Here is a 15,277-nt window from a genome sequence, read left to right as displayed (position 1 = left end):
TAAATGTCGAGGTGTTGAATGGTTTTTATTGATTTTAGGGGGGTATCTCTCTATTTCCTGGATCTGAATGCCTGTTTCCCTTCCTAGATTAGGAAAGTTTTCAGCTATGATTTGTTCAAATACATAATCTGGCCCTCTGTCCCTTTCGGCGCCCTTGGGAACCCCAATTAATCTTAGATTTTTCTTCCTCAGGCTGTCACTTATTTCCCTTAATCTATCCTCATGATCTTTGTAATTGTCTCTTTTTTCCTCAGTTTCCCTCTTTGCCGTCAACTTGTCTTCTATGTTACTCACTCATTCTTCCACCTCGTTAACCCTTGTCGTTAGGACTTCTAGTTTGGATTGCATCTCATTCAATTGATTTTTAGTTTCTGCCTGATTAAATCTAAAGTCTGGAGTCATGAAGTCTGTTGAGTCCTTTATGCTTTTTTCTGGAGCCCCCATTAGTTTTATTATAGTGCTTCTGAATTGGCTTTCTGACATTGAATTGTAATCCAGATTTTGTAACTCTGTGAGAGGACTGTTTCTGATTCTTTCTTTTGTGGTGAGGTTTTCCTTCTAGTCATTTTGCTCAGTGCAGAGTGGTCAAAAACAAGTTGTACTGGGAATAGGAGAAAAAGAGAGGAGAGAAAGAAGGAAAGAAAAGAGAAAAAGAAAAAAGAAAAAAGGAAGGAGAAAAGAGAAGAAAAAGAGAAAGAAAAAGAACGTGAAAAAAAGGGTGGAGGAAGCAATCAGAAATCAAAAAGAAAAAAAAAACATGGGGGAGTATCTTCTGATTCTGTATACTTGAAGTACCTTTACTTCCCCTGGAAGTTGTCCGTCCGGCTGGTCTTCTGGGGGAGGGGCCTGCTGTGCTGATTTTCAGGTGTTAGCACTTGGGGGAGCTGCTCTGCCCCCTGCCTGGTGCAGGGCTCAGTGGGGGTTGTTCACCCTGCGAGGCCCCAGGAGGAACAGCCCCAGTGGCGGGGGCAGCTCTGCAGCCCTGGAGTCAGCTCCCGCAGTAGCTCCGGGGCTCTCCGTCTGCAGGGCCTGGAGGCTCCGGGGCGGGGCCGCTGATCTGCTCAGCTCGGGGCAGGAGCATCCTCGCTGTCCTGGGCCCTTCCGGCCTCTGCCTGTCCCGGGGGAGGCCGGATCCTGGGCTGTGTCCCGGCGCCCTGTGCTCCGGGGCCTGCGCTGTTGGATTCGCGCTCCCGCCCCACAGCCCCCTCCGTGGAGCCGCTGCCCGAGCCCCTCCGAGCTGCTCCGGGTCCCGCCGTGCGCGTTGCAGCCCTTAGGGAGCTTGGCGCACTCTCCCGGGGCGCAGGTGCCTGTTAGTGTCCCTGGGAGCCCGATGGCATCCCCGCCCTCCTGGGTCCTGCTCTAACTCCCTGCGGGCCCCTTTCCGCCCGGGAAGGTTGGTGCAGCTCCTGCTTCTCCAGGACGGGGCTCTCCTGTCCTGGGGACATTCGCCCCGGCCTCAGCCCGGCTCCTCGCGGGGCCCCTCCCCCTTGGAGGCCTTTTGTTCCTTTATTTCTTTTTTCCCCGACTTCCTACCTTGATAGAAGCGCGAACTCTTCTCACTGGAGCGTTCCAGCTGGTCTCTCTTTAAATCTCAGGCCGAATTCGTAGATTTTCAGGATGGTTTGAAGGTTATCTCGGTAATTTGGTGGGGACAGGTGACCTGGGGACCCTACTCTTCCATCATCTTGCCCCTCCCTCCTTACAAGGATTTTAAAAGTTAAGGTTATACTCTTGTGTTTAAGGATTTTAGATCACATTGTCATTATGAGGAATAGCTGTAGAACCTTAGGCTAAGGAATATTAAGCTTTTCTGAAAGCATCCTGTATTATTCATGTCTTTCCTGTATTTTATATTGGGCTTTAAAAAGCTTGCAGGCCAGGAGTCTGCCCTTCTTAGAGATGCAAAGGGCTGGGTCTGGAGCACATCTTTCAAATGCAAACCAACTTTGCAAGTCCCAGTCCCAACTTCCTCTATCTCAAGGCAACCCAGTAAGGCAACCCAGTATGTATGTGCCCTGCCCTACATCAACCAGACAACCTTAAATACCCTTTTGGCCCAGAGCTATACTGCTCTATGAGGGAAGGTCCCAATCCAGTCTGAACTTTACAGATAAAGCAAGATTTGGTCACTTATTCAATCTCTTAGAATCCTTATGGTTAAAAAAAAAAAAAATGTCTGGACGATTTCAACCTGTCGTTGGGGTTTAGTGTTTTTAATTTCCAGTGTACAGCTGTTGTTGGGGTAGCAGCACGAGGCAGTCTGGTTGTGCTAGGATTGCTTCTCTTTCATGGGGGGTTATATGTGGGTAAATCCTTTTTAGACATCAGATTAAAAATGGTCATTGTAGTGTGGCAAAACTTCTAAGGGCTTCAAATGCTGCATAACTTTTGAGAAAGAGGAGACTAATCAATATCTGAAACAAGCTTGATTTATGGCTCACTTTGTTTCAGTTATTACTGTGTAACAGAAACACCCAAAACATAATGGCTTAAAACAATTATTTCTTGTAGGTAGTGTGATTTCTCTACTGCACCTGGAATTAGCTGAAGTCTCATTTGGCTGGCTAAACTTATCCAATGACAGGGCTGGGCCAGAAGTTCTAAAGAGACTGCTCACCTGTCTGGGATTATAATTTTTCCTCTTGTAATTTGAGGTTCTTCACAGCTTGGTGATTTTAGAATAGTTGAACTTTCTGTATGATGATTAGGTTCAAGAAGGAAAGAGTTGGCCTGGAACTTCTGCCACATTCTACTAAGCCAAAGCAAGTTATAAGGCCAGTACAGATTGAAGATGATAAAAAAAGAATACCTTTTTAGAATGGAGCAAGAAAAGGAATTGATACTGTTTTCCTTTGACCATCATACTAATCAAAGAAGGGTTATACTTACAGTATCAGTCCAGGACAGTAAGAAGTGATACGAGGTTTTGGGAAATGGATTCAGGGATTGGTGGGCTTTAAAAAACAGGAGTGTTGAGAGACTGACTGGCTTTCAGTTGTAAAAGTTTGGTCACCAGAATAAGGTTGTGGCTGACTTTCTAGAACAGGGTCATAGTGAATGCTGTTGCTGATTGGATTTCAGAAACATGGAGCTCTTGGGGTGGCTGGCCTTCATAAGCCTATGTGCTGATTAAACACTGTTCAGTTGATCTGGTGATCAGTTGTTTCTAATCCATTGATCCTTGTGATTATTAATTCATGGCTTGAAGCTCTGGCCAAGAGGCAATCCTCCCCTCCACCCTTTGAAGACCAGGAATATTTTATTCCCATCAGTATTTTAAAAGTCCTTTCATTAGTACAGACTTTTTTTTTTTTTTAAGGTTTTATATATGTATTCATGAGACACACAAAGAGAGAGACAGGTTCCACACAGGGAGCCCGATGTGGGACTCGATCCTGGGATTGCAGGATCATGCCCTGAGCCGGAGGCAGATACTCAACCGCTGAGCCACCCAGGTGTCCCAGTACAGACTTTATTCTTAATTACAGGTTTGGCAGAGTTAATGGATTTTCCTCAAAAAGTATTAATTTTTATATAATTTTTGATTGAGAAGCCAGGAGAAAGTAGAAAGCAAATTTGCTTTTATTTACTTATTTTTTAAGATTTTATTTATTTATTCATGAGAGACAGAGAGAGAGAGGCAGAAACATAGGCAGAGGGAGAAGCAGGCTCTATGCAGGGAGCCTGATGTGGGACTTGATCCCGGGACTCCAGGATCACGCCCTGGGGTGAAGGCGGCGCTAAACCACTGAGCTACCAGGGCTGCCCGCAAATTTGCTTTTATAGGAGGTTGAAATAAAAAAACTCTAAAGGCATAGTATCTATAATCAAGATGGCATGTTCATGTCAGTGGTGGGTAGAATATTGGTAACAATATTGTATTTGAGTATTCAGAAATTATATAGATAAGAAACCAATTACTAAATATCACAGTAGGTATTCATTAGTGGTAAACAGCAGAAAAATCAAGGCATGCTTGAGAAGCCGAGCATCTCAAAAGTTATCATTTGGAAGTCACAGACAACTAGTTGGCAGTGCAGCATTTGACAATCATATGAAGTTTAGGAAATAAAATCATTTTACTAGTGCTGTAATAACAGTAATGTAGATAACTAGTAATGTAGGTGATGGAGTTGGATATTGTAAGGTTTTTGTTATTAGATTATGTTAACTATGACATACAGATCATCATGGGATAGTGAGAAAATTCTAAAATTATATAGGGGAAACTGGCCATTGACTTGGAAAAAATATTTTAAGTAGGGGCCAATTAATTTGTTTTAATTTACACAATGTTTATTTCCTACATGTACTGCTACATTCCATCAGAAAATGTTCCATTTTTTATGATAATTCAACAAACAAAACACATTTATTTGAAAAAAATTCTAATGTTTAGGCTTTTAACATATAAATACAATGTACAAAATAAATACACTGCACAAAAACCACCCACCCACAAATTGCTGTGTGCATCATTTCTCAAACACATAACCTATATAAAAGTACATCCTATACATTGTTCTGATGTTTTCAGCTCTAGGTAACAGAAAAATTTGACTTTGTAAAGTGCCAGGTAGTAACTATTTTAGGTTCTCTGAGACTTATGATCTGTGTTAGAACTACTCAACTCTGTTCTTTTAGTGCTAAAGGCAGCCTCAGGCAAAACAGAGACACATGGGTTTTTTTCATTAGTCTTCTAATAAAACCTTATTTATGGGCATAAATTTGAATATAATTTCCATATGTCACAAAATAGTGTTTATTTTTTTCCATCTATTTAGAAATGTAAAACCATTCTTGGCTGTAGGCTACAAAAATGGGCTTTGGGTCACATCTGAATATCTGAATCATTTGTTGGAAAATGCACAACCAAGCCAAACCAAGGCACTACAGCAATAAAGTGAGTGATCCATGTTGGTAGCCAACCTTTTTTTTCCAGCATAACTCAAGAAATACAAATTATAATTTTAATAGTATCTAATATATGCTTTACTTGTGTCTCAGACACTATTCTAAGTGCTCTAAAAATATTAACTCATTTATACCTCAAAGCAATCCTAATGTTATCACTTCTCTTTTATAGAAAAGGAAACAGAGGCACAGAGGTTAAGTGGCATTCCCCATGCTGGAATTTGAGCCTTGGCAGTAAGAGCCCAGAGTCCACACTTTTAACTACTACCATGTTGCTTCTACTATGAAGAAAAAAGCAGTGATCAACATTCTTAAAACATTCATACAAAATTCTAATGCACATAGATCTGCAATCTGCTAAAACATCAACAGTAAGATAGATATTGCTTCTTTACATAGCATTATTTGTTTTTATTATAGAGTGTTTCCAGCTGTTTTTAAAAATAATTCTGGTCTTTTCTTAGTAATAAATGTGTTCCTAATGTAAATTTTGGCTGACCATGAGACAGTTGAAAATTTTATAAAAACACATTTAGCTTCTTTCTGAAGGATTAGTTCAGTAACATCTACATTCATTTAAAAATGCCAAGAGATAGAAAAAGATGCATTCATTACAATTTTAAAAGAACATCACACTTAAAATACACATAAGAGTAACAAGAGGAGTCAACGCTGAGATGTAATGTGAAATACCCTCACATACATGAAAACTACTGAACCAAGGCTACGTATTTACCTGTGTACAATTATGGATGGGCTCTACATGCACATAAACATCCATAAGCTGTCTTGTAGTGCACTGACACACATTAGTTGTAATACTAAAGGATTCTTCACGTTTGTGAGGACGTCCCCTGGTTTTCTCAATGTGTTTGTGCTTTTTTAAAAGCTTTAAATATCTAAACTTTTGTCGGTTTCTTTAAAAAAATACTCCAGAAAACAAAGCCCCTCAGAATCCAGTTGCTACAACATGACTTCGGGTGTAACTAACTGTTCCGCTTACTCAGTATAGATTGTCTCTGAATTTTTGTTCGGAAACTTTCACATATTTGAAATGCCTACAAAGGTTCTATCCTGGCATCAGAGTTCTGAAGTTTACTGAAACTTCAATTCTCAATAAAACCTTCTGTACCTGTTACAATCTGTGCCTTTGAGTGTTCCAAGTCCACCTGGTGTAAAAAGGTTCTCAATGCTCAGGAAGGATACTGGTAGGAGCTTCTTATTTGTGAGTTTTTGGATGGTTGCCCTGACAGAAAATTTTCTGACATTGAATTTTTGTTATAGGATTCCTCTCGTGTGATTTCTATGTTATGCAATATAGTGTGACTTCTAAAACATTGGTCTCCCTCATGTTTTACTATTCGTTGGTTGTCTAAGACTTAGTGAAGTCTGACATATGGTAAAAATCTCTCCCTTATAGATATAAAGAATTCCTGTGTATTTCCTTTGTCAAGAAAGACTGACTGAAATTTTCCAGATAGATGATGTTCCTAATTTTTTAGTCTTGTGTGAATTATCCAATTATTCTGAAGGATAAATGCCTAAAAAATTCCCACTTCATATTTATCAGCTTTTCCCCTCTGTGTGTGTCTTCTGATGTGCAGTAAGTTTTGATTTCTGAATAAAAGTTTTCCTACATTCCTGACATTCATAGGGTTTCTCCCCTGTGTGTTTTCTCTGATGTATGATAAAATGGGACTTCTGAGAGAAGGATTTCCCACATTCCTTACATTCATAAGGTTTCTCTCCCGTGTGTGTCCTTTGATGTAATCGGAGGACTGAATTCACAGAGAAAGATTTACCACATTCATGACATTCATAGGGCTTCTCCCCTGTGTGTTTTCTCTGATGTTTAGTGAGGTCTGATTTATAGTAAAAGTTTTTTCCACATTTATTACATTCAAAGGGTTTCTCCCCTGTGTGAGTTCGCTGATGTACTGTGAGGGCTGACTTCTGGTAGAAACATTTCCCACATTCCTTACATTCATAGGGCTTCTCTCCTGTGTGAGTTCTCTGATGAGTTTTGAGGTGTGAATTTCTGGAAAAGAATTTCCCACATTCCTTACATTTATAAGGTTTCTCCCCTGTATGTGTTCTCTGATGTACTGTGAGGTGTGATTTCTGGGAAAAGGATTTCCTACATTCCTTACATTCAAATGGTTTCTCCCCTGTGTGTGTTTTCTGATGTACCATGAGGTATGCCTTAACATAGAAGAACTTCCCACATTCGTTACACTCAAAGGGTTTCTCTCCTGTGTGTGTTTTCTGATGTTCTACAAGGTGTGGCTTCTGGTAGAAGGATTTCTCACACTGATTACATTCGTAGGGTTTCTCCCCTGCGTGAGTCCTCAAATGTCTACTAAGAGATGACAGGTGATAGAACGTTTTCTTACATTCTTTACATTCATAGGTTTTCTCTCTGGTGTGAGTTTTCTGTCGTACTGAAAGATCTTCATTTCTAGAGCCAGATTTGTCACATTCCCTGGTTTTGTTCTTTGAATGAATATGCTGATGTATTACGAGGATAGACTTCTGACAGAAGGACTTCCCACATTCATTGCATTTATGGATTTTCTCTCTGGCATGAGTTTGCTGTTTTTTTGTGAGTTCTCCATTTCTAGAGAGAAATTTCCAAATTCAATAATGTCTAAGGCATTCTAGCTAAGAACCAATTTCTAGAGATTTTTCCCATATTGATTAGATTCATATTCCCCACTATGAATGTTCTCTGACAGACACTGTTGTTTAACATTTGGTAGAGGGAATGTTCCCTTGCATTGTATCCAGACTCTCTCAAATGCCTGAGATCTACTTTGTGTAACAAAGCCTCCCTTACTGTGTAACTCAGAAAAATTAAAAGGCTACTTTAAAGTTTGAATCTCTTGGTCCTAAATAAGATCTCCATTATGGAAGAGAGCTTTCCCATTTGCATTATATGTTTTGGAATTCACTTCAGTGTTCGTTTTCTCACATTTAATATTAACTAGTGCTTTCCCACTTCCAGTACTCCTATCAAGACTTTCTTATTACAAGGCTTCTAATCTTAAAACTGAAATCTTGGACTTGCCTTGAATTTTTGGCTCGGCTTTCCTGGTATCTTGCTCCTAGGTCATGAATTTTCCATAGGTCTTCTACAAAGGAATCCAACATTTAATACCATATAAATCTTAATGTATTATTATGGTTGTAGAGTTGATTTTTAGGCTTCAGGTCAATCTCCCCAAATAAAGGACCTCTCAAATGCAAATTTCCTCTATCCTATTTGTTTAGAAAAAAACATAAACATTAAAAACTTCTGTAGCAGACCAGGGAAGAAACGTGGTTATAAACCAAGTACCTCTAACACTTTATAAATAAGGCCTTAAAAACTCAGAGGAAATGTTAAGGAAAAAAAATGGGGAGCAGAGAACAAAAGATATTCAGAGTACTGCTGAACAAGACTCAGAATGCTGTAAGCCCATGATAGACAAGGAAAATTAGTAGACAGTTGTGTTCACTGGAAATATCAGGAGAAGATGAAAGTGGATGAAAAGCTAACAGGTCTTTGTCAGCTCAGATCTAATTTGCTGGGATATTTTAGCAGACTATAAACTTCTACTTGATTTCCTCTGTATCCATAATGACAATTTAAATGCTAATGCTAAAGTGATTTTGTGAGAACATCAGTTTCCCGGTCGATGGAAGAACAGTTCTACACTTTGGGCTCTCACTCTCCATCTAGCTGGCTTAATTTTCACTGGGACAGTAGATTCAGGAATGCATATATGCAAAAGGAAAGATGACTAAAATGCATAGTGCAAGCCATCATAAAACAGGATGAACTCCCCTTTGCAGCAGAGATTTTCAAGCCTGACCACCAAATACTGCATGTCCAAAGCAGTGCTATCCACCACTCAACACCAGTCTTACTCTGCTTTCATAGTTTAGTTCCCACATCACTGCTTCTATTTACTGCATACGGACTTGTACAAGGCTAACTGGGACACAGAGGAAACGAGATCCTGTGTGTCTCTGGTCTTAAGAAAGGATGAGCCCTTGCAGGAGTTACAGAGAAGAAGACTGTGCCTGTCTCTTGTTAATGCACATTGTCTTTCAACAAATATCTAGTGTACAACTAATAAGTACTGGCATTGTTCCTGGTCCTGGCAACATGTAAGTAGACAAGTCAGAAAGCATTTAAGAAAGCAGATCATCCTAGTTGCTTTTTGGTTTGTTTTTAGTTTTTTAAATCTTAGTGTTAACAATGCTCCGTGTAAGGTATGGTAGATTTTAGAAGGGATAATTAGTACTTTGTGTGAAAGACAGACCTTATCTAAAAGGAAGTACCAACTCTGAAATAATATAATTGATGAAACGCATAAAGATTTATAATCTGATTTTAGAGTTTAAAGAGAGAATAAGAAGTTAATAAAACTGGTGCTGAGACATTGTTAGTAAAGGGAGAGAAATGGCATTTGGAGAAAAATTTATCAGCAGATTTAAGATTTAACACTTTTAAGATTATAGTGTTCTAGAATTCCCAATAACTGCAATTCTAGAAAATAGACAAAAATCGAAGACAAGGTTAGGTAAAGGTTAGATATTGTATACAGGAAAGAAAAGTAACTATTTTTAAAAGTCTGGAACTTATTAGAAGGAAATTCCGTGGAAAAATTAAAACTCAAAGTGTGATTTATGTTGCTTGCATATGCTCATCAAGTGTCCTTGGTCATTTCCAGAAGTATCCAGCATTTGAATATATTTCTGAAGGCAAAAGGCATCAACCACCTCACTAGCAACAGAGGCTATAGGTCCTCACTCACCTGGGGAATTCCAATGTGGAAATTCTACTTCCAGTATCCACGGTTGTTTTCCTTGCTTCAGCTTGAAGACTGCGTTCGGCTTATTCACATGGTAACCTATTCATGGAAAAGTATATAATATAAATTACTTGGAATTTAGGGACTCTGAAGGATAAGGAAGTGCCATTTTAGGAGAATAAAGGTCCCACTTAGGCTTGGCATATTTAGATTTAGATTTTTTTCAGTGGGGAGGGTTGGGACATAAATATTTTTTTCTCATACCCAAAATGGATTCATCAACTTTGACCTCAGAAACAAAGCTAATATTTTCAGTCCTGCAGAGACCTTTCCCAGCAACTGGGAAAGGAAATGCAAAGTACTGGTAGTTACATATGGGGAAGTTTTTCTCACCCACTGAGATTAGGTGACCATAGTTCTCTTGCATCACTTCCCTGTATAAGGTCCTCTGAGCAGCGTTCAGTAACTGCCACTCTTCCCGGGTAAATTCCACAATGACATCCTTGAATGTTACTGGTCCCTGTAACAACATATTTCAGTTCAAACTGAAGTAATCCGAGTACTGTGAAAAAATTCACATAAACTAGCTGGTAACAGTGCCAACTGTAAAGTTTGCTCTAGAAACTTAACATACTTTGCTACATAGATGAAACGTTTAATGTGTATTTACTGAGATGCCACCCATGCCTGGAACTCTTGTTGGAGATACAAAGATGAATGAAAGCAATTATTCCTGCTGTCAAAGAGCTTACAGTCTGACAAGGAGGCAAAGATGTAAATGTATGAATGTAATATGTATAGCTGGTACTCTGACAGTGTCTTGTATGTACAAGATACAAGATGGTCACAATGAGGATGGGTATTTGCATTGTGTATTATCAAGTCAGATTTTACTAGGTAAAATAACAAACTTGTGGAATAAAGAAAAGAGAATTGGCAAAGGCCTTGATGGTGACAAACTGCAAATTTAGGAAAATAACAAATAAGACAGCATACTATGGGAATAGGAAAAATTAGTTAGAAGGTGATACACTCCAGTCAGGTGAAAGAACATGGAATAATACTGAATGTGACTGTAGGCCATAAAATACAGATTTTACATACTCAATTGGTACCTGCTTATTAATATATATTTATAATTATTTATTAAAAATTGACACGTTTTGTTTTTCTGCTTATAAGAAAGAAAAATATGAATAGATATTCTATTTCACACTACTGTTACACTTTGTGGGCTGTCCTGCACATCTTTGGGATGGTCACCCATTCACTCTGTAGATGCAATTACAGAGAACAGGGAGCCACTGAAGAAACGGATGTTAAGTACTAGAGTTACAGGAGTAGACTGGTAGTTTAGTGTTTCGAAAATTAAGTAAATTAAGAGGCATGTGTGAACGATAAACACTTAAAATAGCAGGAGTGGGGACAAGAAACAACTTCACTGGAATTGAATAATTACTGAGAGAAGAGGGAGGTTAACTCCCACAGTATCTATATAGTTTGATAATAGCTAGAACCGTAATGCTAATTATTTTCATTCTCTCATTTTTGTTGATAGGACTATATAAGACTGAAATTTCCTCCAATCATTGCTTTGCTTATATTCTATAGAATCTGGAATATAATGCGAAAACTTGAAGAATTCCTTTGCTGAATATAAACTCTTGCTTCATACTTTTTTCTTGAAAACATTGTTCTGCTATTGTTTTATATATATGTTGCTAATAAGAGTTATGTCAATTTTATTTTTTCATTGGTGAGTGATGTGGACTTTTTTCCTGTGACCTAGAGGACTCTTTTTTTCTCTACTTTTAAATAAGTCTAGTAGTTTTATTAGAATCTCTCTTGAGTGTTTACAATTCTGGGTCAGTTCTCTCTGGCACACAGAGCCTTTTCAATATGTAACTCAGTTTTTCTTTTATGGAAAGTTTCCTTGGATTAAATATTAGCTTTCTTCCGCTATTTTGGTGTTGTTATACAGGGATTCTACCTTAGCTCCTATTTGTTACTCTCTCTTCCTCATCCTTGTCGATTCTTACCACCACTCCCTCCCCCACTCCATGGCCTCTTTCAGTTCTCCTTCTACATATCATTTATCATACTTTCATTTATCTTCTCCCGCAGATGCACTGTAATTTAATCTGACAGGATTTTCTTTTCTATTTCTTTCCTGAGTTAATTTGCTTATATTTTATATTCATTTGTTTTTCTGAGTTCCTGAGTCTTTAACCTCTGGATTTTAAAGTTATTTTACATCTGAAACTCCTTAATATTGGAAAGCTGTACTCTCCTCCGCTTTGTTTGTCTAGGGGAGGAGAAAGGACATCAACTGAATAAGTGTCAATTCATACATTCTACTTTCTTCTAATTTTAGTATTGTATGCATGCTGAGTAACATTTTTTGATCATGATCTCATTTTATGGTGGGGAGGGATGAAAGTGTTATCCTCGTCCTTTGTTCAGAAAACTCTCTGTTGGCATAATATATTCACATTCTTGAAGAAAACAGCAGTATGGGGGTGATGTCTTTAGATTCTGTGCTAATGTTTTTTTTTTATTTTTAGGACACTAAATTTCACCTTCTTGTTTTCTTATTTGCCTTCACTACCAAGCACACAAGGGATTCTACTTCTTTTCCTCTGTGTTGCTAACTTCTTAAAGCTGCCATCTATGTTACTGCACACATTCTAAGTCCCTTCTTTTTTTATTTCCAGTGCCAGTACTTGGACCCCACTATCTCAGACCTCTCCTCCATCTCCCCAGTCAGGGTGGGTTGGGTGCCTCTTCTGTGGCAATGCTCACTTGATGTTTTGTTGCTTTACAACTATGACCACCATCAAAAATTTTCTCTTCTATCAGTCCCCTCCTGACTTCCTGCTCTGGGGTAAGCTCCAAGCTGCTTTTGCCCATGACAGTGATCTCTCAATTTATACATAAACAGAGGTTTGTCTTCCTAGCTATATCATAAGAGGAGATTGTGCTGTGTTTAGAAACATTTGTATTTTGCCAACTAACATTATTCTGTGGCAACTAGGAAATCCATAAAGGAAAACTGGAAAACAAGAAAAAGAATCAGTTGGGCAGGAGGAAGCAATGAGCTGAATTCTGTTCACACTGTGAAGTGACCGTGGCTGGAACTATCCATTTTTGGCAGAGATACATGTAAGTAAATTTCCACAAATAATATTGTCACATATATAGAAAATCGGGGTTCCAGAAGAGTAAAAAAAAATAAAAATAAAAAAATAAAAAATCTAAAAGCAACAATATTCAAGGTTATGGTAGGAGAAACTAGGCCAAGACTGAAACCTGACAGAACTTTTCTAAATATAAGGGCAGGCCAGGAGGAGAGTGTTTAGGAAGCCAAAGAAAGATTCACAACTAATGGGCAGTTATAGTTCAAAACTCAAATGTAAAAGTCCAAGGTAGAGTAGCTTGGTAAGTGCACAGCAACGGAGTAAAAGCTGTAATCATTGAGCATGACAATTTGAGAAATTATTGGAAGACTTAAAATTCATTAGGTAAGAGAAACCAGCTTTTGGACACATATCCTAACAGCTCAGGAAAACATCTTTGCTCAGAGTCAAAGGACTGGAATTTGATAAGGACAGCAGAATGACTGATTTAGTAGGGAAACTGATCAAAGCAAAGCTTGTATGATTCCTTGTTCCCACTCCCACCTCCTTTTTTAAAACAAAAACAGCATTTGGTAGAAAGTAAAAGCTGGTGAAATGAGCTCACCATATAAGGAGAGGCATTCAGGGGCTTGTAGTATGGAAACAAGCAGACCAAAAGAGAAACACAAAACTATGTTCTGCGCACATAGACATTTTATTCCTTTTTAATACATATGGATTTCTTAAAAGGCAACACTTGTGATGTAATACTTCTAAGTACTATGTTCTTATAGCTGTATCACGTCAGCAATTAAGAGAATAAGAATAAAGCTGACATGTGACTTGGTTCTGACATATGCAGAACCAAAGATGAAGAAGTATCTTCAAAGTTCTAATGGAAAAGATTCTGAATCTAAACTTTCATGTCCTGTAAAAATTTTCATTCAAGGATAGGAAAAAAAAGTTTTCATAAACATAAAGGTATTAAAATCATATAAAACTATGCACATTTTCTCCAAAGAACTAGACTATGCATAAAAGAAAACAAGAAAGAAAAGCACATGGCAAATGAGAAATAACAGCTAGCAGATTACTAAGAACTTACTTCTGGTATAGCCATAACAGGAAGCTGTGGAAGTTAAATTGGATTGCTTTCAGAGACACTGAAAATAACTGGTCTGTTCTGTAAACTAAACAATCACATTGTCCTTTCTAGATACTGGTAAGTATGTTAGCAAGATACATCTTTTCATGGAATATGCACTGATGGACCATTTTCTGGCCAGAAATCTTAAAATAACTGAAATCATACAAAATAAATTCTCTGACCACTGCTGATTTAAGATTAGAAATTAGTTGAATCTGGTGGCTCAGTCCATTAAGTGTCTGCATTCAGCTCAGGTCATGATCCCAGGGTCCTGGAACAGAGCCCCACATTGGGCTCCCTGGTCAGCAGAGAGTCTCTCACTCTGCCCCTCCCACTGCCCATGCTCTCTTGCTCTCAATTAAATATATTAAATCTTATTATTTCCCTTAGAAGTCAAGGAAAATAATAACAAAGTTATCTGGAAAATTGCCAAATATTTGAAATAATGTTGAGCACTTTGTTTAGTGTTACTGGAAGACAATGACAAAGTTAGTTCCCTGAAAGATTAAGAAAATTGATAGTTATATCCAGTATGACCATGAAAACAAGTTAACAGTATCAGAAATGAAAAGGGGGACAATTCCTTCAGCCTTACAAATATTAAAAGACTAATAAAGCAACACTATGAGCAATTCTAAGCCTATAAATTTGAGAATTTAGATGAAATGGACAATTGCTGGAAAGTAACAAAATTCCATATCTCACTCAGGAAGAAATACCTAAGCTGAGTAGTCCTATATCTCTAATAAGTAAATTGCCTTTGTAGTTAAAAAGCTTTTGAATGTGAATGATGTCACAAGAAATGGTAGAGTAGAGAGCTTCAAAAATGGGTCCCTCCACTGGGGCAACCATTAAGGTAGACAATACTGACAAAAATCAACCATTTCAGAACTCTAGAATCTAATCTTTAAAAACTAATGAAAAACTTAGAGCAACCAGGGATACTTAAGAAAGCAGCTGCTAAATTTGAAGAAAGCATTGTGGTATTTCTGCTTACCCACCTACCAACCCCCTCTCCAGTGTAGCAGGGGCAGTACGGACAGGGCCAGCGTTCTTGGTGCAGCTTGACAGGGTTGAACAATATAGACTGTGTTCAAAATCTGCTGTGTTTTGATCTGTCTAGTGGTTTCCTGGTGGATGAGTGCCGAGGCTTGCCTTCATTTTGTCCTTTTAAGGCTGGAATGGCATTCTGGGCCAGACTCCGTTAAAAATACGTAAGGACGTATACTATCTGTGGCCATGTGGAACAAGGGGTGATAATGGAACAAGCACAGACAACTCCAAATGCCCAGGAAGGAGGA

General features: G+C 38.4%; 1 protein-coding gene across 1 annotated transcript in view; it reads right to left on the bottom strand.

Moving 5' to 3' along the window:
- Window positions 1–4,274: 4,274 nt before the first annotated feature.
- ZNF25 (zinc finger protein 25) overlaps window positions 4,275–15,277 on the bottom strand; it is a 30,991-nt gene continuing 19,988 nt past the window's right edge. The window contains exons 3-6 of the mRNA XM_041748884.1: window positions 10,107–10,233; window positions 9,717–9,812; window positions 7,982–8,045; window positions 4,275–7,531 (exon numbers count right to left, since the gene is read on the bottom strand). Coding sequence (XP_041604818.1) covers window positions 6,481–7,531; window positions 7,982–8,045; window positions 9,717–9,812; window positions 10,107–10,233 — 1,338 coding nt within the window. The 3' untranslated portion in view covers window positions 4,275–6,480. The remainder of the gene's footprint in view (window positions 7,532–7,981; window positions 8,046–9,716; window positions 9,813–10,106; window positions 10,234–15,277) is intronic.

This window comes from Vulpes lagopus, chromosome 3, assembly GCF_018345385.1.
Source record: "Vulpes lagopus strain Blue_001 chromosome 3, ASM1834538v1, whole genome shotgun sequence".
In the NCBI taxonomy this organism is placed as follows: domain Eukaryota; kingdom Metazoa; phylum Chordata; class Mammalia; order Carnivora; family Canidae; genus Vulpes; species Vulpes lagopus.
Note: the sequence above shows the minus strand (reverse complement) of the source record. Positions and strands in the feature narration are given on the sequence as shown.